This window comes from Podarcis pityusensis (assembly GCF_964106645.2).
Source record: "Podarcis pityusensis genome assembly, chromosome: 3".
Classification (NCBI taxonomy): domain Eukaryota; kingdom Metazoa; phylum Chordata; class Lepidosauria; order Squamata; family Lacertidae; genus Podarcis; species Podarcis pityusensis.
In genome coordinates, this window is record NC_138026.1 from 85269641 (window position 1) to 85295215 (window position 25575).

Below are 25575 nucleotides of genomic sequence, written 5' to 3' on the forward strand. Positions count from 1 at the left end.
AGGCCTGATACCAGCATGCTACATCCTTGGGCCCAGCAGCACCCTCTGCCAATGGCTGCCCTGGGATCTCTAACTGGCATCAGGCAGTGAGCGCCAGTTGACATTTTTCAGTTTCCCCAATATAGCATCTCTCAGGGGCTTGTTATGCGGTTCTGCCTACATGAAATGCTAAAATTAAACTATTGATTTTTTTTGCTGAATTGTAGGTTATTCCGAGGAGGATGAATAAGCTTAACAATTTGTTTGTAGTCCGTCCCCCCCCCAAAGAGAAATCACTAATTTAGTATTTGTGTGCATGGTCTGGCTGTGATAACTCAAGAGCTAATTGACATATCCGAAACAAATTTGGGACTCTTGTTTGTACAAGGAAAAACAGATGCTTTTGACTTGCAAGTTGTAACTGGAAGTGTGGGAAAGGAACTTTATTGGGTTGCTTGGCAAAAAGTGTCAATTTTCTTTGCTGTGTGTGTGCAATTAAAATGCCTCTTCGGCCAGCACTGACTGGATCACTACTATGATTGACACCATAGTAGTGCAAGGCAACCTGGGTACCTTCACTGTGGAAGGAGTCACTTTGCCTGAAGCCCCTTTAACCCTGGAGTTGCCCCTGCCTGCCAAGTACAAATGTTGGATAAGATTTCCTAAAAGTCAGCATTAAGTGGAGCCCATTTTAGGGAGAAGTGGCTAGGGGGCAAGCTTTTCCCTTCTGCTGCTACCCAGTCCCTTAGCCTCTTCCCCACTGGGTTCTATCCTTGTGTTAGCAAAGCGTTTTGTTTAGTGTATCAGTTTGGCCTCTTCTGCTTACCCCTTTCCTAGCTATTAGCTTTCTGGGTGAGAATCCAGGCTGTCTTGCCATTTAAGCTGGCCTTTCTGCAGCATCAGATTCAGGTAGCTAAAGCAGAGGAGACTTGAGTGCTAGACACTGCACTGAAGGGATCTACGAGGAAGAGGGGGGGGCGGGAATTTCCTAATTTATAATTGTGTGAATCTTCCCATTAGCTCCTACTATAGCTCTTTTACTGACCCACAGATTTTCAGCCTCGTTATTGTCTGCACCATTCACAAAATTAACACAATAAAAGAAAGCAGGGTTAAAGAGAGAGCTTCTCTGTCCAGAATCTAAAGCTCTGAATCCCTTTTTAGTTATAATAAGTCATGGTGATGAAGTTCATAATTACTTGGTTCAATATATTAATTTGTCCAGCTCATAATGCTTGGCTCTATTTTGAATCGAGTGCCACTTCCCTCTAAAGTTCTTCTGCGGCTCAGAATGTTAAAGAAGATACTTTGTGTGTGTGATCAGCATTCAGCCCAAAGCCAGATGCTTTGTGGGTGTATGCACAGAAAGTATTTAATGTTAATCCCTCACTCTCAACAAAAGTCTCACAGATTGCTGTGAAATTCCCTGAACTTCTAAACCGTACATGTAATTTACAAAATATCATGCTGCCAGCAAACAGTCACTAAAGGATAGCATCCACAATGGTATAACAGCAGCCATGCAGGTAGTACCAAATGAAACTAATTGTGCCAAAAGTAATGCATATGCATGCAGTACCGCTCATGTGCATGTACCAAAAATATGAGCCACAGGAGAACTCCTGGAAAGGCACAGAGCTTTTTTTTAATGAATGATCAGCAAGGAAGTTCTCATTCTGAATTGAGCCACATATTGTTTTTTAATTGTCACAGGCCTCTCACTGGTACCTCACCCTGTCTAATGACAGGTGCATCTGAAAGGTTACACATACTTATTTCCCTTTTGTAAGAACTTACATTTTGGAAGCCCCTTTAAAAAAACATTCCTTCTGGGGGTTGGTTCCCCCAATTGTCTTGGAGAACATTAGTCTCAAAGAGCATCATCTCCAAAGCTCTGCACAATGAAATGCCACTCTGCAAGATAGTATCTAAGAGAGCATTCATAAACTGTATGACAATGTATGATTTGTGTTTATAGTACAATTTAATTTATTGGAGTTTGATATAGTACACACTTGTGGAATTTATTTGGCTGGATACTAGGGAAGTGGGTTGTGTCATCATAAAAAGTTCAGCTAGTGGCCACACCAATAACACTGTCCAATGTGCTCCACCAGGCATTATCTGCAACTTGTTAGTGTGGTGCCTGAGATATTTGTAACACTGGTTCTGTAGGCAGAGCTGCAATCTAAAAGAGAATGCTATTATCCTACAGACATGTATATGCAGCAATGTCAGGGATGCCATTCTATGCAACAGGTGACTACATCAGTTGGTGCCTGGAGGTGGGGAGAAATGAAGACGAAAGCAGAAAAAGCTGGTGTCTGGATAACTTTTGAAAGTGTAAAATCCCTCCTTCCTCAGTTGGAGCTCCATCTGAGACACTAGCTATAGCATTGCTTAGCAATGAAGCAAATGGATGTTGGCTGAATGAAGTCAAGTTCTTATCAAGTTATCTGTTAAATGATTTTCTCTCTTGCTTATTATTCTCCCTCTTGTAAAAGATTCTTTGATAAGGACAGGAAAGTCAAACTGAGGTCTGATGTGATCCTCTGTTTGCAGTCTGAAGTGGTATAGTCTGTTCTATCTCAGGTTTCCACCACCTAATTTCCATCTCGTTCTGTTGCTCGTATAGACCAGGCATCAGAGTACAAGCAGGCAACGCTGTCCACATTCTCTCATGTAGGGTAGGCTGCTTCCTCCTGATTCTGCTATTGTCACACAGAGGGCGGGCTATCACCTGTCTGCCACAGTTCTCTGCTTGGGGTAAAACTCAGAAACACTCAAACTACCCATGCCTCCTCCTTCAGCTGCAAAGCAGGCTAAGGTTGTAAGCTTCCTGCGATAACCATGGTCTCTAGACTGCAGTTTATTACCATGGAGTGTAAATTGGTCCTCGTTAAAATGCAATTTTCAAAGGCACTATGGGAGATCTTCCTCTGTAAATGTCTTGCTCATTTATTAAACATCATCCAAGGCCAATCAGGGCAAATGAAAAACATTGGGACGTGAAGAAGACAGCGCTCCAAAAACTGGCAGCTCTCACGCAAAGAATGCCAGTCCTCCTGTTGGCATGCCGGCTGGTGGCTAAAGCTGCCTCTATAGATCTGAGAGAAATGTAGCAAGCTTTGCGTAAGGCTACAAGGGGAAGAAGCGTCCAACTGCTTGGTGCCTGGTCTCAGCAGAGAAAAGCACCTGGTGAAGACTGCTCCGTGACAAGGCTCTAATAGTTTCCTTCTTCCAGCAGAAAAGGGATCTCTGCCTCAGCCTGTCTCCTTGTGAGGCCTGAACAATATTAGGCTAGCCCACAAAGAGAGAGGTTGCAGACATGTTTCTTTTTGGGCACTGACCCTGTACAAGTATCATTTTCATCTACAGGCTGCAAACTTTTCTTACTTGCATTTAAATGATTCAGTAAAATCATTTTTACAAGGTGCATTTGAACTCCTGTTGCTTTATATCAAGACCCAAGGCTAAACTCAGTTTGCACTGCATATTTAGGCACATCCTCTAATATAACATGGGTCACTTGGCATGGGACTGCAGTTGCAATCCTTCACACCTCACATAAAGTTTACCAACTTGGCCCAATGCCAGTAATAACTGCCAAAAGTACAGGAAATTAGTTTTGTACAACAGCCAGAGAGATACAGCCATACAAATCCATAATCTTTCATATGTGCCCCCCTTTTTCTTTTGACTAATAATGAATCCTAAGCACCAGGCAAGCTAATAATCTGAAATCATTTCCCCATGCCCCACCTGTTTAATTCAGCCCTTTCTTCAAACATTCTGCAGTGACTCACTGTGACCCTTCTCCAGTGGTGAGATACATCACATAATACAATATCTGTTCCTTGATTGGTTTTGTGAAGCTAACTCTTCAGTATAAAAGGGACACTCACCTGGCAGGAATACTAGCCCTAGTTTGACTAGGTAGGCATGGAAGGTTTTAAGTCAGCAGCAACTGTTGTTCAGAATGCAATGGCTGCACAGCATTGAAAAGCAAAGGCTCTCCTCATCCAATAAGAAGATATGCTGCTTCTGTTCCAGGCTTCTCCTGACCAACCAGATTTCCCTGGAATGCTCCCAAACAGAAAGCAAGAGGACAATGGCCACCCTCTATTGCTTGTCCATAGCACCTGGCAACTAGAAGTATACTTCCTCTGAATATGGAGGTTTTAATTATCTGGCATGGCTAAGAGAGACCAATGGACTTACTGATGGCAAATACACCCCCATCTCATATGCACACACATAACCTAAATATTTAATTGGTTCACATTCATGTCTTTACTTTATTCTCCGCCCCCCCCCCCCAAGCCTCCATGAAAATAACAATACTGTATCTCAGATTTTTGTAGTACCTTCCATGATGGACTGGTTTGCAGCTCACAGTTCTTTCCACACACATTGCTGTTATGCAGCAATGAAACTCACCTGTTGGATGAACGAAATGCCTCATGCAATAGCTGCATCATAACACACAAGGTTAATTAATTAATACATCCAGTTGAAATTGCAGGTCTCCTTTAAGATGGCAGAATATTTATAAACTCTTGTGTGTCTAGGGTATTGGGTTCTAAGCTTCTTGTACTCATAAAAAGTACCACTTGAATAGAGCAGAACAATAATTTTATATGTACTTTAAATAACAGCACAGCTGACATCCATTAGGCTATAAGTAGCTGCTGATTCCTAAGTGACTATAACACTTCTCTGGAAGCACCTGACATTTACTTGGAGGTCTAAATGTTCAAGTACTAATGCAACCCAACTCTGCTTCACTTGCAAGTGTTTATGTTTCCAGTATTAACAACTGCGGTGCCAGGTCTAGGGTTTAAGCAGCTGCACTGTCCATGCTACTGTAAAAACATTCTATATTTCCTCTTAACAGTTTGTACAATGCCATGAAACCTGTTGTTTCAGTCTTCATGCTTCTGACGAGCCAAGGCACTTGAGGTAGCAATTTCCCCAGGGAAACCTGCTATTTCTAAGCCAAAGAAAGGAAAGAGAATGAAAAGAAGGAGGAGGGATCAGTAAATGAGGCTCCCTGAGACTTATATGATGATTAAAATGCAGATTTATCACTGGTAAGATACCTGAACCAATGACAACTGAATACATGATTAGTTCCTACAAGCAAGTCATATCCCCTATGAATAGATAGGCACCATTGGTCCTTACTTACACATTCTCATATAGATGTATGCTCAAATCATAAAGGTGATGCACCAAAAAAGGGACAGAGAGGACGGTACTAATATCAGCCCAGGATATGTATTTTGTACCCCGTCCCTCTCTACATGGCCAATCCCACACGCCTGTTCTTCCAAATATCAGCAATGCCTATTTGCAATAAAACTCTCCAGATTTCCAAGGTAGCTCACAACTCTTTCTACCCATAGACACTAAGTCTCAAAGACAATATGGCCTCCAGGATTAGGGGTTGAGGAGAAATTGGACACAGTTGGTATTTAAAGGCAAACCTACCTAATCCACACTTTCTGAAACAATATTTTACCTATCCAATGGCTCTAAGAGCTGTAAAATCAGAAGGAAAGGGTGATGCAGCCTCCATTCTTTTAAAAGGGAGGCAATTAAGGCCAGTCATGGAGGCTTTTAGAAATTTTGAGACCCTACCACCTTTCTCTTCTACAACAGCAATCTAGTATCCTCCTTTGTGTAAGAGATAACTGGGGTAGGATTCTTTATCAGAGCCACTAGCAAATGATGGACAGCAGACAATTCTGAATGTTACCTCTGTGCGGCTGTGAAAATGAAGAAAGCACTTGGGACATCTGGGAGGAAAAACATATATAATCCAATCCAGATTAAACAATATGAGGTCAGTATGCTTAATGAATTTCTCAGATGCCATAAACTTTGTTTCTCCTCTGCCAGCATTCACACTTGCAGCCAAACCTATACAACTATCACCATATGAAAGAGGATCTCTTTCATCTTTGCCATATGCTCCCCTCAAATCTCCTGCAGCAGTGATAATATTTGCTCAGGGTACCAAAAATCTCTGCAGACCTATACATAGTTTATCTGGGAGTAAACCCCATGGAGCTAAATGGGACATGTGTAGAATTGTGCTTTAAATCTTCCTACGTAAGGGAATGTGGCCATTCCATCCCTTTTCACATTTAGATTATTACAAGCACCAGTATACTTTGACCAGCAAGGAGTTTTGGAAGGAGCAGAATCAGCATATTCAGAACCATCAAGGTAATTCAGGCACAACTTGGCAGTTAAACTGGCTAGGATCCTACTCTGTAGCTACCTTACAAATCTAGCCCTGGAAAAACCAATTTAGGAATGTGAGGGATAATGTGAGGGATAAAGCTAGGCTGAATCAACAGAAGTATAATGTCCTGATCAAGGGACGTGATACTGCTGGCATCAGTCCATCTTGGGAGACAATGGAAGAGTGTCCCTTGAGGGGAGAAGTCAAACCGCTGGAGAGTTACAGCGCCTGCTGTGGCTGAAGTGACTGATACGGGAGAGACATGTTTTGTTGCAGCTGGGGCAGAGAAAGGCATCTGGTTGTGCTGATGCAGGTGTACCATGGTGTCTCTTCTTTCTGCACTCCTTTCAGTGGTCATTCCTCCTCTGGTCAGTGCTGTGGATACATGCCCTGACTGTTTCCAGAGAAGTAATAGTACTGCCCTATTCTGCCTTGGCCAAACGAAACCTGGACTACTGTGTCCAGTTCCGGGCGCCACAATTTAAGAAGGATATTGACAAGGTGGAACAGTTGAGGGAATTGGGCATGTTTAGCTTGAATAAGAGGAGACTGAGAGGAATTATGATAGCCGCCTTTAAATATCTAAAGGCCTGTCACATGGAAGATAGAGCAAACTTGTTTTCTCCTGCCCCAGAGAGTAGGACTCAAACCAATGGCTTCAGGTTACAAGAAAGGAGATTCCGACTAAACATCAGGAAGGACTTTCCAGCAGCAAGAGTTGTTTGACAGTGGAACAGACTTCCTCGTAAGGTGGTGGACTCTCCTTCACTGGAGGTTTTTAAGCAGAGGTTGGATAGCCATCTCTCATGGATGTTTTAGTTGAGATTCTTGCATTGCAGGGAGCTAGATTAAGTAACTGTCAGTGCCTTTCCAACTCTACGAGTCTATGAAAGCATTGGGTACTGGGGAAACCAAAACCATTACTAGCTCCTAAATTACTTTAACCTTCCTTCAAATATATACATTTTGGATTGGAAAAAGTCCCTGACTTGCCAAGACAGCACTGAAGGTGGAGGAAGGTGAGATGGGGGTGGGTGGGTATTTCTACACCCAAGGTATTCCTTGAATACGAATGCAGTTCACAAGCTCAAAGTAATGGGTGCACTGGTGCAGAGTGAACCTTTGTACTGAAAACTCCCCTCTGCGAGCTGCTTATGGAAGTAGGGGCAACAGGGTAACATTTATCCAAAGCACCCTAACTCAGAAGAGCACCTCCTCCTGACTTCATAATGTATAGTTTGACATACTGATTTAGAAGGGTTAATGCTGCCCAGCTCAAGTTGGGAGCAACAAGCTTGCTTTCCTGAGATCACTTGGTCTCTTATAGTGGTAGTGTGGCATCTCTGAAAACACAAGTCTGCAATCTAATTCCCTTTAAGCTTTCTGTCCTTGTGCATCCACCTGCCCCAACTCCTGTGAGGTTGGTCTGTTTCCTTTCCTGCTTCCTCTGCTCATCACCCGGCTTGAGGGCTCCACCTGTCTCCCAACTTCATCATGCAAACTGAAATAGACCAGTCTCATCCTTGAGTGGTAAATCAAGCACCATGATATCAGCACCCTGCAATTAGTACTGAGCCACAGGTAGGTACTACAATTAACAAACAACTATTGCAAATTCAGGTGTCATAAGGGGTTAGGAGAAGATGAAAGGTAGTATATGAAAATGTTTTTGGTGGGATAATTATGGAAAAAAATGGAATGGGAGACAGTTATTATTAAATAATTTGTCTCAGAGGAGATCCTTGCTTTAAGGCTTCTGCAGCTCATGCTTTTGACGCTGCCAAGTGCAGCATCACAATTCGGTCACCTTGCCAAAGAGGCCCCTGACCAAAAAGCCTCTTCTTTCATTCCCTATGCTAGATTGACAATCTACCTCCATGGTGGTGGAAAGAACAAGTTCAAAGGGAGGGAGAGCTGAGCAGCTTGAGAAGGGGGGAAAGAGGGAGGGGGCAGAGGAGGTCAACAGCTGATCCTGCAGCTTACGTCTGCCCCAGGTTTTTTCCATCCATCTCCACCATCCGCAACGAGTCTGTTTCTCTGCTTTGCCGAGCGAAAGTTGGGGGGCACAAAGGTGTGAAGGATGGGTCAAAAGCAAATTGCACATGGACAAGTAAATACATGAGAGTCTTGAAAATGCATATGGAGACTCTGAAGCACATGCAGCGGGGGCGAGATTCCGTGGTCACCGGCACGCAGGGAGGAGCAGCCCCCAATGGAGACGAGTGGGATGCTCTTTCGGAAAGGTGAGGTGGTGCTGCAGCAGACAGATGATCGTAGGCAGAGCCAGCCAGGGAAAGGTCATAACACAGAGATCCAGAAGGGGGCGCTGTGCTAGACTGTCTCCTAAACTGAGGCTCTGTGGTAAAGAAGGTAACAGTTCTTGTAGAAATTTGTGCTTTAATATATTTTGTTTTTGTTTAAAACAAAAGTTCCCACTTCCCTGAGGAAGTCCTGTCCACTATTCCCAAGGAAATGTGGCTTTCCCCCGCTTTCATTCATCCTTTTAAATAGCTTTGTCATTCTCATCTTTGCCTTTCGTTCCATTGTTTCCATCTCTTCTTTCCATTCCTTCCTCCCTCTTTCTCTTGTGTTTTTGTTTTTTTTAATAATCAAGATTTGTTTTCTTTTTCTTTTAGACATTATGACTTCCTCCAGGAATCCTTCCATGTTCTGAGCTGGATCCCCTTTGTGTCGTCATGCTTATCAGTCTTTGGTATGGACACTTTGGTGTGCCAGTGAGGAGGGGGAGGAAGAGGAGCAGAGGTGACCAAGTAGGAAAGGAGGAGGAAAGTCTCAGAAGACGGACGTACTCGCTTGCTATCATCTGAGCAGGACAAAAAGGAAGAAAAGTAACGGTCCACAGAGGGGAAATTTGTCTTGAGTGATGGCACCGTTTTCTGGAAGGACAACTGCTGCAGGGCAAGAAAGAAAGAAAGAAGAAGGGTTAGTTATGGTAAGTATTCCTGCTTTTGCAGTATAAACAACAACAATGTGATGCAGCCACAGAAAAAGCTCATGCTATTCAAGGAAGTATAGTATCCTGATCAAGAGAAGTAACAGGACCACTCTGTTCTGCCTTAGTCAGACCACACCTGGAGTATGGTGTCCAGTTCAAGGATGTTGACGAGCTGGAATGTGTGCAGAGGGGGGCAACGAAGATGATTAAGGGTTCTAAAGAGCAACTTTGGTTAACGAACATGGCAAAGGTTACGAGGATCAATAAACCATTTGCAACAACATATGGAAAATTGGTTAACCATCGGGTGATTGTGTGGCATGTTTCCCAGTTCTTGTTCCACCAGTAATCTCATCTGTGCCATTGACTCCACTTTGGAACACCGAAGTAATTCAAGTGAGGCAGGTACACACACCTTAATCAATAATGGACCCTGCTGCTATAAGCAAATATGCAAAACAGTCAAGTCAACATGCAGAATTCTCCCAACCTTTACTTCTGATTTGGGATACAAGTATTCAAACACTACGCCAAATATAACCCATTACCTTTGTCTGGGACAACAGGCTTCCTTGGACAATCTCCCTTTTTTAGAGTGACGTCATCAATGGCAATATCTCCCTCTGAGCCTGTGCCACGGACGCCTTCAAAGATTATCTGCAGGCAGAGCACATCAGAGATCAGAGTTGGAAAGGATCTCAGGTAGCCGGCCAGCGACCCAACCCCTTAAACTCTCACATGCCCATTCTCCAAGATACTGTTTGTTTTTTAAAAGGAAGAAAAACGCCCAAATTTTCTTTGGACCATTTTGTGTTTACCATGCCCTATCATAAAAGTAGGGACCAACTGAGAATTCACTTTTAGGCTTATCAGCAGGTTCAAATGGCAGATGACTCAGAAAATAACCAGGACATAGACGAGAGGGGAAATGGAGCAGCGCATATGAAGATTAAATCAAATGAGCAATGTGAGAAGAGGTATGGTTCAGGAAAAGGAAGGAAGCTCTTCTGTTGGTGCTGGTTAATGGAACAGTGCAATTTTATGCATGTCTACTCAGAAGTAAATACCACCATGCCCAATGGTGCTTACTCCCAACTGTTATACTCTTAATAGGATTACATACTTAATTGGAAATCAATCGAGTGACGCTTATTTCTGAGCAGACAATTATGGGATTGTGTGGTAAATGTGCTGGAGAAGCAATCACACGAGTACAACATTACATTTCAACCAGCACCTTTTCCTGTCTCGTCACATCTTTGCTATCCTTTACCTCACCCCTTAGCATGAGTCGTCTTTTACTGAATGCGCCTCCCCCCAAGCTTGAGCATCTTTCAGAGGCAACGTAAAACACTGCAGTTTTTTGTGTGTCAGTGGTTTACAACAGGAAAGTAGTTGTAGATACCTAGGTATGCATATACTCTTGCATGTCCTCCTCATTTTAATGGGTCATCCTTGTTTCGTTATCTGCCCCAGGACTTAGGATAGGAGGTGAGTCACCAAAAGCAACTAGCTAAGGAGGGAGCAAGTCAAGCTGCATCTTCCTTTGTTTGAGGCAGGATTCATGCTTGCTCTGGTGCTAAAATATCTCAAAACCCACCACTGTGAAGGCCACAACTTTGTTCCTGCCTCTGTCCTGCTTACTCTGGAATCACAGGGGGCTCCTTCATTCTTAAGGCCTGGCAGTTACAGCTTCATTAGCCCATGCCATGCGTGCTGTTCCTATGGTTACAAGGCTTTACGGGAAGCTTAGGGCAAAGACTCAGTCGCTTCCCATTCCCTAAGGTGCAAAGCCAACCTCTGTGTTCATATCCTATTATGCAAGAGATGGCTGCAACTCAAGCATGCCACGAACAATGTCCATGTATTCAGAAGAAAACATTCGTCTCTACTACGTTCCTTACCTCCCACTTGCTGCAATTTAAAGGATAAAGTCTGAAGGGATGTGTCTCTCTGAGATTTCACCTCCCCTTGTGTCAAGCTACACCTGCTGATATTGCCTCTCCTACACAACCATTAAAGAAAGATGCAAGAGCCCTTTCCTCTTTCACCATACTTCACAGTAAAACTATTCCTCCGCCTATTATGTACAAACTCAAGCTTTAGTATAGCCACTGAAAAGTCAGCTGGGAGACTGATGCAGTAGCTCAAATGCCTATGAAGGACACCTGATGCGGTCATTTGGAAATGCCCCAGGTTCATCACCAGTTCTTGAGGGCCCAGCCAAAACCTCCTGATGAGCCAGATAGAATAAAAATAATAATGTTGCCCTGCATAAGCCTTGTGGCATATGACCAAATGACAATGTTACTGTGTGCCTAGAAATCTGGGTTCATGAGTGTTGCTATTTATGCTCCCATCACTGTCAAGTGTAAATGGTCCAGAAACATTATAACAGAAATGAGAGTCAAAGCAGCCTATGAATTAAACCAACGTATGCTGGAGCAGGCTCATAAGCGACTGAATGATAACAAATTAGTTGCCCATCCCCATTGTCATTAAGCACACAGCAATAAGCGAGCTACAAGCCATAAACAGCACACTTGCAAGTAACAAGATTATTGTTTTATGGCACCCCAAAGCATGATATGCACTTCAGAGCTAAGTAAAACAAAGCAAATACACAGACATGAATTCATAAGGAATCATTCCCTGAACAAAGAAAATAAAGATGCAGGGCATAACAATCACAATGAACTCTCCAGGAACAAACACCTGTGGGTTGCCCCTCACAAGAAGCAGCAGCAGCAGCTGAAAATAATAAATAATACCCTTTCGGACCACAGGACCTATTTACACTACAAATTAACATCTGGTTTTTTATCTATTCAACACTTACGGCTTTCCACAAATATTCCTGAGAATTGTGGTCCACCATGGGGTGCTAATAATATTCACAATTATGTGTCCCTGCCTCCTACCTGCCCCTGATCTACAGTTCCCAGGATTCCTTGGGGGCGGAGAATGTCTCTTAAGCATGCAGTAAAAATATATATGTCAACAAAATCACAAAACAGCAGAGTTGGAAGTTGGAGCTGCCTCTACATTGAGGGACTTAAAAGTATGCTTCCAATGTCCAGGTTGCAAGATATAGGTTGCAATCCAAATAAGATTGAAGCATACTTCAGTAGTGAGTGGCTTTCTAGAGCAGATTGATGGGTGATTGCCTGCTCTTGATAGGTTTACATTCCCTCTGAAAGAGCAGGTACGTAGCTTGGGGGTACTTTCTGAATCCATTTCACAAGTGCCTTCCATCAGCTTTGGACAGTGATAAGCTAACTACTGTTGTCTATGCTCTGGTAACCTGTACCTTAGATTACTGCAACATGTTACATCTGGTACTGCCTCTGAAGACAGTTTGGAAACTCCAGCCGGTGCAGAACTCGGCAGCCAGGTTGCTCACCAGGGCAAAACAGTTTGAGCATATTACACCAATCGTGGCCCAACTGCACTGGCTGCCAGTTATTTTCCAGGCACAATTCAAAGTGTGAGTTTTGACCTATAAAGCCTTAAGTGGCTCAGGACTGCAATACCTCAAGGACCACCTCTCTCAGTATTAACCAACCCAGAAGCTGTGATCATCACCTGAGGCCCTTCTTCATGTGCCCCCTCCATGAGAGGTCTTGGAGGGTGAAAACACGAGAACGAGCCTTTTCTGTGGTGGCTCCCCTTTTGTGGAATGCTCTCCACAGAGAGGCTCGCCTAACACCTTTGTTACATATCTTTAGGCACCAGGCAAAAACATCCCTCCTCCCCCTTTAGCTCATTGAACAATCTGGCCTTTTAAACTGTGGGGTTTATCATTATTGTACATTATTGTGTTTTTATATTGTAAACTACACTGTGATCTTTGGATAAAGTGACGGTGTAGAAATTTAATAAAATATAGAATTTAGTAACAAAATAAAATACATCAAAATAAAGAAATACACACAAAACCTTAGTTATATCCTGAGCACAAGCAAAACCAGCTGCTGAATCACCACAAGCAAATGTCATTGAGTATAGCTTTGCAGTGCTACAGCATCCTGTCTCAATTTGGGCCAGTTACAGAGGAAAGGTGTGGGAGGGGCCTTTCCTAATCCCAACTCTAAACTTAAAGAGCATCATATAATTCACAAGAGAACCTTTATAAACTTGTTTGGCTCTTGAAATTAAACCTAAACGCAGTTTATCCATTGTGTGTCATATCTCCAGAAATAAAGCGTATATGAAATAATAAGGATACCTAGAAATGGAGTAACATTCATATACGAATGTCCTACAGTTGCAAGATGACAGCTGTCCTTGTATTCACATTCACCACAAATTACAGGGCTGTGAACCTCTCCATAGTCTCAGCACACAGCCATAGAAAACTCAGTGGTGGCTCATGAAGTGCAGCAATGGAAGCAGTAGTGTCCTCATGGCACCACCACACTTTAAGAACATAAGAAGAGTCCTGCTGGATCAGCCCAATGGCCCATTCTTGTCTAGCACCCTAGAGTTGGAAGGGACCACAAGGGTCATCAAGTCCAACCAGCAGCATGTTTTCGCCAAGCAAAGTTTTTCTTCCCATGGATCTCCACAGGAGGAAAAACTTCCCCTGCCTAAATTGCTGCATGTTAAAGTGCTTGTTAAAGACACAGGGTCAGTAAAAAAATAAATGATGACAGCCTCTAAAAACTTGTGCAAAGTAAACAATGCTTAGAGCAAATGTGTGAGCTTACTCCTATATACCCAATTATAGATAACAAGAGTAATAATGTGCCTGGCTCAAAGGCCACAAGAAACATTCTGCTAACGTGGATAGTCCCAGTGCTGGAATACACATTATATGAAATATGTAGTTGCCACCAAAAATTAGTGGTCCAGGGTTTCATCCTCCTTTCTCTCTGACAACATCCAGAAATAAAACTGAATAACATGAAGAAGAAGAAGAAGAAGAGTTTGGATTTGATATCCCGCCTTTCACTCCCCTTCAGGAGTCTCAAAGCGGCTAACATTCTCCTTTCCCTTCCTCCCCCACAACAAACACTCTGTGAGGTGAGTGGGGCTGAGAGACTTCAAAGAAGTGTGACTAGTCCAAAGTCACCCAGCAGCTGCGTGTGGAGGAGCGGAGACGCGAACCCGGTTCCCCAGATTACGAGGCTACCGCTCCTAACCACTACACCACACTGGCTCTCACACACATGGTATCGCTGTGCTATACTTTAGCCGCTGCACTGCACTGTAGGGTTCCGGTAGCAGTCACACGTCTCCCATAACATTTAATTCTACCCACAGTCACACATAAAAATGTAATAAGAGCCAGGGGCCACCTAGTACCGCATTCTGTTCTCACAGTGACCAACCAGATGCCTGTTAGAAACCCTTAAGCAGTATCTGAGCACAAGAGCATTCTCCTCTCCTGTGGTCTCCAGCGACTGATATTCGGAGGCAGAGCACAGCCATCTGGGCTAGTAGCTATTGATAGCCTTCTGCTCCATGAATCTGCCCAATCCTCTTTCAAAGCCATATAAATTGGTGGCCATCATTGCATTCTGTGGGAGCGAGTTTTGTAGTCAAACTGCATGCTGCATAAAGAAGTATTTTCTTTTATCTGTCCAGAATCTCCCAACATTCAGCTTCACTGGATTTCTACAGTTTCTAGTGTCATGTAGGCTTGCCATACATCAGGAAAGTTCCTGACATGTCCTGGTTTCTGGGTGTAAAAATGGCGTCGGGAGAATTTTGCCGATTGGCAAAATATCAGGAGAAACCCGGATGGGGAAAGCAGTGGAAACAGCTCCAAAAGCTTTAAATCACTATTTTTGGTTGAGTTTTTCCCAAAAAAGCCAAACAATTTGAGTTGGTTCCCAAAAAAAATCTCAACAATTTTGGTGGGTTTCTTTAAAAAGCTCAGCAATTTTGGGATCTTCCTAAAAAAAAAATCTCAGGAGTTTTACTTCTTGAAATACTGCAACCCTAGTGTCATGGCAGAGGAATAAAAACTTTTCTCTACCCACTTTCTTCATGATATGCATAATTTTATAAACTTTCGTGTCACCTTATATTTGGCAATAACAAGGCAGTTGGCACACAACAGCTGCTCAAGCCATGTATTAGCAGACAAACGCATAAGTATCATCATGAATTACCACAGATGGGGAATAAAGGCATGTCTGGGTCTCACAAACTGCCCTATAATTAGGAGGCCAATAGCAGATTCATTGCTCTTGACTCAAGCATCAGTTACAAGTAGTAGCCTGGTGCTAAGGATGTCAGAGAAATCTTGTTGAACAAGCAATTTTCCTTCAGTCTGCTCATTCAACCCCCATTGCATCACAGACTCTTGCTGTGAAGGATATCTACCTTAAAGGTAAAGGTAAAGGTACCCCTGCCCGTACGGGCCAGTCTTGACAGACTCTAGGGTTGTGCGCTCATCTCACCCTAGACGCCGGGAGCCAGCGCTGTCCGCAGACACTTCCGGGTCACGTGGCCAGCGTGACAAAGCTGCTCTGGCGAACCGGCACCAGAGCAGCACACGGAAACGCCGTTTACCTTCCCGCTATAAAGCGGTACCTATTTATCTACTTGCACTTAAGGGTGCTTTCGAACTGCTAGGTGGGCAGGAGCTGGGACCGAACGACGGGAGCTCACTCCGCCGCGGGGATCGAACCGCCGACCATGCGATCGGCAAATCCTAGGCGCTGAGGTTTTACCCACAGCGCCACCCGCGTCCCTATATCTACCTTAGTTCTCCACAATTAACTTTTTTAAAAACATGCACGTCGTTTGCTATTTACATATTCGTTACATATTCAAGCACCTCTCTGCTTTTCTCGTTTCTGAAGTATTTGTTGCCAAAGGCAGCCTATATACACTAACGGTGTAATCTTAACTATGTCCACTCATAAGTAAATCCCATTGTGTTCAGTGATAGTCAGCTTCCTACTGTGAAATTTTAAAACCCATGGCATGCAAAGCTCATCATATGATATGGAAATAAGTAATCTCTTTAGTCAGACTTACTTCCAAGTAGGCATGGTTAGGGTCACAGCCATAGATGGCTTTGTGATGGGCCATTAGCCACTTCATTAACTTTGTATTTAAGATGTAACAAGGCTGTTTGTTGTTTTTGCTGCAAAAGACTAACAGGGCTACTTTGCCTATGGAAGCTAATTAACTTTGAAAAGGATTGGGCAGGAAAGGTAACTGATTTGTAAATATCTGTTGATGGCTGAGACATGCTTATCTATTGTGCGTTATGTGAAAAACAACAACATTTTTCTTTATTAGCAGATGACAAGATAGATGCACAGACTTGTGCAAAATAAACCAATTGCAGCAGACTGGAAAATACCGGATGAAAGTGTGAATTAATTTTGGGACAGATTGAGGCATGTGCTTACATGGCTACCTGCTGCTCAAGCAACAATACTAACTGACCATTCATGGAGAGAAGTAGGTTGTTAATAAGCTCACGGGGGCCCTTTGACTCTGGCTTCTTTTCTACAACCACCGCAACTAGGAGTAAACAAGCTTTTCTGCTATTTTGCTGCTGGTCCCGCTAGCCCATCTATGTGAGTTGGCATTTGTTGCCTAGGCCCCCAAGGTTCTGCTTACCTGGAAAGGTCCTGCAGGGTTGATAGGTACATGTGCTTGTTGCCAGGCATTTCCTTTGTCCCCTTTGAGTGACAAGGCTTGAGTGGGCTGCTTATTCTTCACATGAACCAAGAGGTTTAAGGAGCCTGTAAGAGAGCGGCAACCAGACACTGGAGTCACACTGCTTCTCCACAGCAACCTCTTCCTTTCTCTCAGGGGCCATTCTATGCCTGCATCTAAACTACCGTAGGTCTTGCACGCTAGTTCTCCCAGTGAATTAAATGCATCAGAACGGCAGCTATTCAAAAACCAACACATAGTTTGCCATGCCAATTCAAAAGTTCTCCTGCCCTACGGTTCGTGTTTCCCCTCAGAATCCCCCCCCCCCGGGAACCTAGTTAATTCCCAGTCAATCTGAGTCCACTGCAGTACCAACTAGACATAATGTAGATTTGGGAACATAAGAAGAGCCCGTTAGACCAGGCCAGTGGCCCATCTAGTCAGGCATCCTGTTCTCACAGTGGCCAGTCAGATGGGAAACACAGAAGTAGGACTTGGGTACAACAGCACTCTCCCTTCCTGCAATTTCGAGCAACTGGTAGGAAAACTAAGCATTATTCTTCTGAATTACATGTGAACCAAACTGAAACCATTTAAAGAGGGAGAGCTGGTACATTCCATTTCCTACATGCTGGATGCGACAAATAAAAATGTGAATTTAGATTCAGTTCTCCTTCTTTGTACAACCCCTTTTCCTTGAATCAAGCTGCGCCCAGGGCAGCTAATGCCTGGGAGTGGCTGCCGCTCTCCAGAAATTAAAGTTCCACTCCCATCAGGCCTAGCCAGGATGGCGAGTGTTCAGGGACGAGGGGAATTGTGACCCAACAACCTCAGGGTGGGTGCGTAAGGGTGCTTCCTCATCCTAGCATTAAGGCCAGAAACAGTGCATTTCTTCTGAGAAGTAAGCTTCATTGAACGCACTAGGACTTAAAGACCTGTTCATCAGGTCTTGTGCCTATCTTGTTCTCATGGGAAATGTGCTACGATTGGCCAAAAGTCATGAGAGATGGAAAAATTCAGCAATCTCAATTTGTCAGGTAGTGAATGCATTGACTTGAGTGATCCCTGTGGCATGTTTGACTCTACTGCTGTGTAGCTAAATAAGGCCGTTTTGAAAATGGACTCGCAGTTGTTGTTGGGTAATGGTTGAATGTATTGCAGGCGTTAGGTTGCGGCCTAGGATCCCTGGAGAGGCCCAGGTTCGAACTTCCACTCAAGCTCCAGAATTCACTAGTGACCTTAGTCTAGTCATCATCTGCCAGCCTAACCTGCCTCACATTCATTGTGAAGATAAGGGAGGGGAACATGTACATGCAAGCCCATTTGAGTTCTGTGGAGAAGCAGTGGTATAAAAATACATTCATTTATGAGACACTTCTTTCAAAATATAGCTATCTGCACAAAGCAGCTTGCCAGTATAAAATAAAAACATTTAAAAACAGACGTCAGTATTACAATTTAAATACTAAAGAAAAGGAAAGGGGGGGGGAAGCCATACAAACCACTCAGTCTTCAGCTCTTACGTATATGACTGGGCTGCGTTTTACTCGGAAATCTGTTTTTCTCCCTCTCAAACCCCGCCTCCCCATGTTTTATATGCTTCCTGACTTGCCTCAAATACATGTTTCTCATTAATGGTTCTGGCTTGGTTCAATACAGGACCTTTGCCTTGAAAAACACAAACACCTTAACATTTGAGGTGTGTTTAGGCATTTGCACATGCAAACCCCAACCCTATATCCTCGCACCCCCTCAGTTACCAATGGGGAAGATCTTCAAGGGGTTCTACTCATGTCTGCTTGATTGTTATTAATTAATTAATTAATTAATTAATTAATTAATTGCTATTAATTATTATTTATACCCCACCCATCTGGCCGGGCCTCCTCAACCACTCTGGGCAGTTTCCAACAGGATATTAAAAACACACAAAAAATCAGTCATTAAAAACGTCCCTAAACAGGGCTGCCTTCAGATGTCTTCTAAAAGTCAGATAGTTGTTTATTTCCTTGACATCTGGTGGGAGGGCATTCCACAGGGCAGGCGCCACTACCGAGAAGGTCCTCTGCCTAGTAGAACTGTCCACATAACTGGGGATCATTGCTCCAACACACTTTAAATCTGAAGCTATTGAGAAATAATAATGGTTAAGGAATGTGGATAGTGAGTCTGAAAATATGCATCAGACCCAGTTTGGCAGTTTCCAGGTATTTGCTACCTAAGTGTGGGAGGCAGGGTGAGGGGTAGGTATTCTCTACCTGAGTTTTGGTAATGGCATTGCTTGCTTGTTGACCAAGGTGGTAGTATTAAAATGGATGGACCTAGTCCAGCTTCGTTCACCTCAGTACAGTACTGTGAATGAGGGAGGAAGAGAAGGTAACATACCACAATAGAGCTGCCCTGGCTCTGTGACATTGGGGAGAAGCCTAACAAAGCCCGTCAGACTAGTTTAGTCATTTTGCATTACGGATAGGCTGACTTTTCCTTAAATGGAAAACTTGATTAAAATTAATGCTTTGAACCAGGCCTTTCTGGCTTGGAGATTTAAATCGTTCCACACTGGAACCAATTGCTGTCTCTATCAGCTAAGCAAGTGAAAGATTCGTTTGACAAGGCATTATCCACAGAGCCTCTACTTAGAACTGGCAGATAAGCAACAAGAACATGTTAGGCAGATTCCTTTTGTGATGGTGATGATGATGATGATGATATGGCTGGGCACTGCCTTTTCTTGGCTCCTCCCTCTGTCATAAGCTCCACATCCCAATACTGCAGGTGTTTGATTTTACCAGTGAAGACCTTAAATCTAAGAAAAGAGGATGTCTCTGTAGAAGGTTGTGCTACAGCAAAATCCCATTCCCAATATTTTTCGTTCTGCTATGCTATGAAAGTAGTAACCTTTTGGCAGCTGCTATTTGCACTTGCATTTAATTTCTTGCTGCTGGGGTGGTTCACTGCAAAATAAATTGTGATGACATGGAGCAATATTTGACGGGTTCCCAGTCTCCATATGTACGTACCTTCAGTGCCATGGAGGTTGGCTCTTGCAGGTGAGGCAGGAGGAAGGTCATTTTAAATTAGGGTTAAGAGGCAAAGACACTATTTTGGTGCTTTATTATAATGAATATATTTAAAATATTTTGAGTGGGATTCGGCTAATTAGTCCTGTCATTGGAGTTCCACTTGTATAATGGGGTGTTCTCCACCCACCTACATGTCATCTGAATTTTGCTTTGTAGACGGGGACCCCCAGAACAGCACACAGGAGGGTGGGGCTTGTTTCACCTGGCCAGCCAATATGCTTGCGCTGATGGAATGATTGACACACTGAGACACTGAATAACTCCACATATTACAAACATGTCTTGCAAACATTTTGTATATCTTAAAAAGATGATTTAATTGTAAGCACATATTGGATGTATTTTAATTTGGGAAATTTTAACATTTTAATTAGGCTTTTATTATTCACAGCAGCAGGTGTTTACCCTTTCTTGCACCTTTCGGCCCTCCCTTTTCCCCATCTTATCTTAAAAATTTCAACCATGCTTTAGATGATCTCTGCTGAAGTGCTCAGGTCAGAATTCAGTACAGGAGATGCTTGGAATTACACATATGTCACTGTTAAATGTGGTGGCTCTTCATTGATGGCTTTTCCACTTAAATACCACCAGCAGTAGATTACTTTAACTAGTGTATGGGAAATTTACCTAAATCATCTCTACCTCCCCCCCCCCCCACTTATTAGGTGTGTTAGCTATAGGAAGCAACAGAGCACACAAATAGAAAACTTTCAGGACTAGGCAAATAATCACATGGAAAATATCAAAATGAAATGTATTATTAAGAAGGGTGTATGCGTCCCTCCACAGTTCTGGAAGAAGTCCATTTGGACACTGGACACTGTTCTGGCTGCTTTGCTGTCAGAAGACTAGATAAACTGGAAGAAGTTCAAAGGTGTCCAGTAAAGATGATGCATGCGTTGGCTCTGGGTGGATAAGCCAGAAAGAACTGTAGAAAATTGTAGAAAAGCAAGAAATCTCTGCAAGTTGGCCAATAAATATCAATGGTCATTGCCTAAATATATACTCCCAAGGTTATAACATTAATGAGCAAGAAACAGACAGAAATAAAGATATAGATGTGTGTGAGAGAAAGAGAGGAAAGGAATAGTGCATCGTGCAATGCCACACCTCTGATGTGTACTTGATTTGCACTGGGCGCTGCATTCATCTACACCACTGCCAGCTTTGAGCATGGCATAAATATAGGTCATGCCTGTATTTGTCAAAGACGTGAGGCTGGTGCAGGATTGCTCCACATCCTGTGGTTCCTATTTAAAGATTTGAATATCTTGTCATGCTCATCTCATGCTCCTGCTTCATCAACAAGTGGAAGCACAGATTTGCAAAACAGGCGATATCCTCTTTGACTCTTGTCTATGTTACTGCTCAGATGTCAGCGATGCTGGTTTTACAAGGCCAGAATTGGTCGTGTTCCCCTGCCCCCCCCCCCCGCATTGCTCTCAAATTGTAAGTAAACCCCATCACACAACATAGAGCTACGTCATGCTCAAAATGTTATTACCGGTCCCCACCTGAGGAGGGGGGTGTTACTGTTTGGCATTGTTATAAACTGGTGTTTTAAAAAATCTTTTAAACTTCCAGAAAGTGTGCACTTCAGCCATACTTAAGCAGTGTAATTGCACGAATTTATACCTGTATCTTTGCACAATTACACAAGGAACACAAGGAACCAGCCAGTGGAAGGAGATCAGATTGGCTACCATAAGGACTGGTCACAGGCTAGTTTTGCTTCGCTAAGTTTTAGCAGGGACATTTATGCCTCCAGAAATCAGTCTGATCTGATTTGTGGCAATACACTTTTAACAATACCTTACATTGATTCTCAAATGGTTTCACTGTAGACACTATCTGACAGTTATTGGACAAATCAACAACCCTGTTGTACTGCACTGGCCCTGAGGAAATATAACAGAAACCTGGAGGAAATCATTTACATGAAGCCAGAAGCCTTGACATTCTAAACACTTTCAGGAAGAAAGTGCCAGCGGGTAAGTTCAAAATCCAGCTACACAGTGTTTTGAAGGGTTGTAGCTCTGTGGTAGAGCATCTGCTTTGCATGCAGAAGGTCCCACATTCAACCTCTGGCATCTCCAGGTAGAACTGGGAGACCTCAGTTTGAAAACCCAGAAAGCCTCTGCCAGTCAGGGTAGAGAATCCTGACTCAGTACAATGAAGAATCCTATGTTAGCACACTCTGGTTAGAACCTCTAGGCAAGGAACATAGCTGCACAGACAGAAGTGGGTCAAATTATCCAGAAAATGAACTCTGGCACCTGCAGGAAGGAGGAGAAGGCAAAGTAAAGGAAGAAATGAAGCAGTATCAGAAAAAGCAAAAGTGATCCAGCTTTGAACTCCCGGCCATTAAGCAAACCAATATACCTGTGCAGAAAGTTTCAGCTCTGCCACAGAACAGAGGGAAGGAGCAAGAGCCAACAAAGTGTCAAATACTTCCACATGGCCTCCGCTGGAGGTGCAGAGAGCACTTTGCAAATAGCAATTAAGGCTGGCGAGTGCCTCTGGAAAGCAGATTAATCTCATTGCTCCTTCTGTTTTCCAGAGGAAGAAACTGACCTGCACAAGGAGGAGGCAAGTGTGTAAATTGGGGAAGTGACCCAGCTGTTCTGTTGATTAGGCTGATTAATTAATGCTTTTTGAATATTGTGCAGCCTCATTCATCTGAATAGCAGGGGGTTACCTAAAACATTTGGATAACAATATATTCTCTGTACTATGTACATAGTTTTACTATGGCTAGGGGCCATACTGAAGAGACAAGCTGGTTTGGAGGTCAGCTCTTATGTCTGGCGGTTGGATCGTTTGTGCATTGCAACCAGATATCTTGTGGAAGAGGTTCTACTGCTAAACCAAGCTATGGTGGAGTGCCTTCCACGTAATGATAAGAGCTGGTCCTACCAGTAAACAGGATAAAGTAGCTCATTCCTGAATGATATTAGGGTTTTTATTGCATTGAAAACTATGGAATATTGATAGTGGTGAAACCCTCATCAAATAGTGGGAAAGTGTGGGATATGCAGGATATTCTCAGGATATTCAAATATAGTAATTCAGAAGAATGAGGGTGGCAGGATTTGCTCTTCCAGTTGCTACTGTCACAACTGTAAACATGCCTTTTGAGAGCCTTTCCATTAGTGTCCCATCCCCCCCAGGGATGGAGCATTAGAGTACTCTAAGGCTCCATCCCCTGGAAATCTCACAGGTTTCCTAGAAGCAGTGTATTACACTTCCCTCCTTCTCAGCTTTCTGATGACTCTCCTACCTTCATTGATAAAAGCAGTTCAGAAGGAAGAAGCAGAGGAATGAGCTTACTGACTCGCAAACATCTGGAATGTTATTGCCAAGGCGCTGATTCCTCAGTGGCCTGATGGTGGGCAGGAATCTAAGGTATGTTTCCTAAACGTTAATGTAAGAACTGTAAGGAAGTGGAAATAGCTGTCCTTCAGCCCCATCACTTATGAAGCAATTGAAACACAGGAGATGCTGAGTCAGCTATTGATTGCTGCCTTGGGCTCCTTTGGGAGGAAGGATGAGATATTAATTCAATGGAAGAATGAATAATTGCAATCATGCAATTTCCTTTTCAAGATCTTACCTCTTCACTGGCAATTTTTATTTTCTCCTCCTCTTTGGCCACTTTCCCCCCCACCTGATTTGAGCCTGGCTTTTCTTGGGTGCAACTGCTCTCAATGCACATGCAAGCAGTTGGTTGCCAGGTGGCAGTTGCCAGCTCCTTGCAAAATATCAAAGCTCACCATGGAAGAGGAACCGTAGTTATGCCCAAGTGCCTTGGTATTTTCCCCCCACATTTGCATTTGTTATTTGTCTGGTTCTTACAACTAAATTGTGGAATTCCTTCTCCACAGACGTGTGTCTGGCACCATCGCTGTACGGCTCTCAGCTGCACCCAGGCCTTTGACACCTGAGTGTTTTTAGGACCCACCCTATTCCTGTGACTGTAATCTGTTTTAATTGTTTCTAATGCTGATTTTAAAATTGCAATAACCCACCCTGTGACTTGCTGGCTGAAGGGTGGGTAATAAATTTAACAAACAACAACAACAACAACAACAACAACAGTTATTAATCAGAAAATGAAATAAAGGCTCATAACAAATGTGAGGAAACAATCAATATATGAGTGAGCAGTGGCTGCTTCTGGCTCTTTTTAAAGTCCAGAGCTGGCATTTAGAAGAGTGCCTGGTACACAGAAGTGCACCAGCTGTGATACTAGATACAGTAACCCAGGGGGATGCATTTAAATGCTAGAGGTTTCTGGATGAAAAGGTCTGATTTCAGTTTCCACTCAATATAAATCTCACTTAGTTAGCCTGGCCAGTAACAATGGTGAGCAGCAGCTGATCATACAGGCAAAGGGGAACATGCTTAAAGCCTGCTGTAGGCGGCTGAATGACATTTAGGATAGCAAGGCAGGAATAGAGATAGCTCACTATTTTCACTTTTCATAGCCACCTATTGCATAACAATCAGGGTGCCTTCCACACTGAAGCCCCTTTCATTTGGAAGTTCTCACTGAGCTGGTGTGTGTTGTTTTTGCAAATGCAGTGGCTGATCATGGGACACCCTGCATGGAACACAACTTGGGATGCCAGAGAATTCTGTCAGAAACAGAAATGGGAGTGGAAATTCCTGCAATTCACATGTTCACTGGAGGTCAGGAATGTAACTCATGCAAACGAATATGAGTGGTATTAACTCTTTTTTTTTTGTAGTAGTATGTAGTATGTAAAGAATTATGTTATATACACAGGTCCTGCTATTCACCTGCTTGTTATGTGAAAATTCAGGTATCCAAACACAAAGAATTGGCACCCAAACCTTGCTATACACATCACAGATTCAGATATCCGAACAGCCAGAGTTTACCCACTTCCTTCCTTGTTTGTGATTTGCTGGTCAGCAGAAACCAGGCAGGCAGGCAGGGAGTAGGGGAGATAGGATATATCAGAGAGCTGGAGAAAATAGACAAATCAGGGAGCAAGAAAGACAAATAATGTACCCTTCCCCCCCCTTTTTTTTTTGCTGCTTGGCTGCAGCCATTTCTGGAAGAAACCAGGAAGGGAGCGGGGAAGAGAGACTGGACAAATTACAGTTTAGAAGTATTTCCACAAGAATCCATGGAGATTGTGGACTTGTTATGTGAACGCTTCCCTATCAAACAATTTCCAGGGAACGCATTGCGTTCGGTAAGCGAGACCTGCATGTATACTGCATTTTTTAAAACTGTCCCATTCCACTGAAATGTAAATAATTATGCAAATTTCAGCCAAAGGGGATAACAAGATGAAAAACTTAGCTATAGTGGAAACTTGAATCCTAGTGGGAAGCAGTGCTGACTGCAATGAACCCAGGATGGGACAGAAACCTCCTTACACCACAATGTATCTTCCTAAAAATAGTCTGTGTCACATGCCACTGTGAAGTACAATAAAAATTGAGAAGGTTTTAAGTCCTGTGTCATCTTTCTTTTTCCTTTCCTATACAGGTGCACACAGGCACACCTCTGCAGGCAGTTAAGGCAGGTTAAGGGAGCAATCCCTCCATTCACCTTGCACTGGGAGAAAGAGGGGAGTGGGCTTCTTTCCCCACATAGCCTTTTTCAGGGATCTTGCCTATTCCCTCCCCATCATCTCTCAATG

The 25575-nt window shown here is 43.3% G+C and overlaps 1 protein-coding gene and 1 long non-coding RNA gene across 9 annotated transcripts in view; one reads left to right on the forward strand and one right to left on the reverse strand.

Moving 5' to 3' along the window:
• Positions 1-25575, reverse strand: part of MDGA1 (MAM domain containing glycosylphosphatidylinositol anchor 1) — a 254707-nt gene that overhangs the window by 2944 nt on the left and 226188 nt on the right. For 2 of the 5 annotated variants that reach the window (XM_081000124.1, XM_081000126.1), the window contains exons 15-17: positions 16776-16900; positions 9737-9845; positions 1-9144 (exon numbers count right to left, since the gene is read on the reverse strand). In XM_081000124.1, the coding sequence (XP_080856250.1) occupies positions 9053-9144; positions 9737-9845; positions 16776-16900 (326 nt within the window). In that variant the 3' untranslated portion in view covers positions 1-9052. The remainder of the gene's footprint in view (positions 9145-9736; positions 9846-16775; positions 16901-25575) is intronic. The other 3 variants (XM_081000125.1, XM_081000127.1, XM_081000128.1) reach the window with 3 other exon arrangements.
• On the forward strand, positions 9074-25377 carry LOC308474231. 4 transcript variants are annotated; one of them, XR_013984591.1, is made up of 4 exons: positions 9074-9185; positions 16452-16613; positions 21742-21888; positions 25203-25377. It is a non-coding gene; the product is annotated as an uncharacterized lncRNA (long non-coding RNA). The 4 variants fall into 4 exon arrangements; XR_013984594.1 differs by having other exon boundaries at positions 9092-9185; positions 16449-16613; XR_013984592.1 differs by lacking the exon at positions 16452-16613 and having other exon boundaries at positions 9078-9185; positions 24973-25377.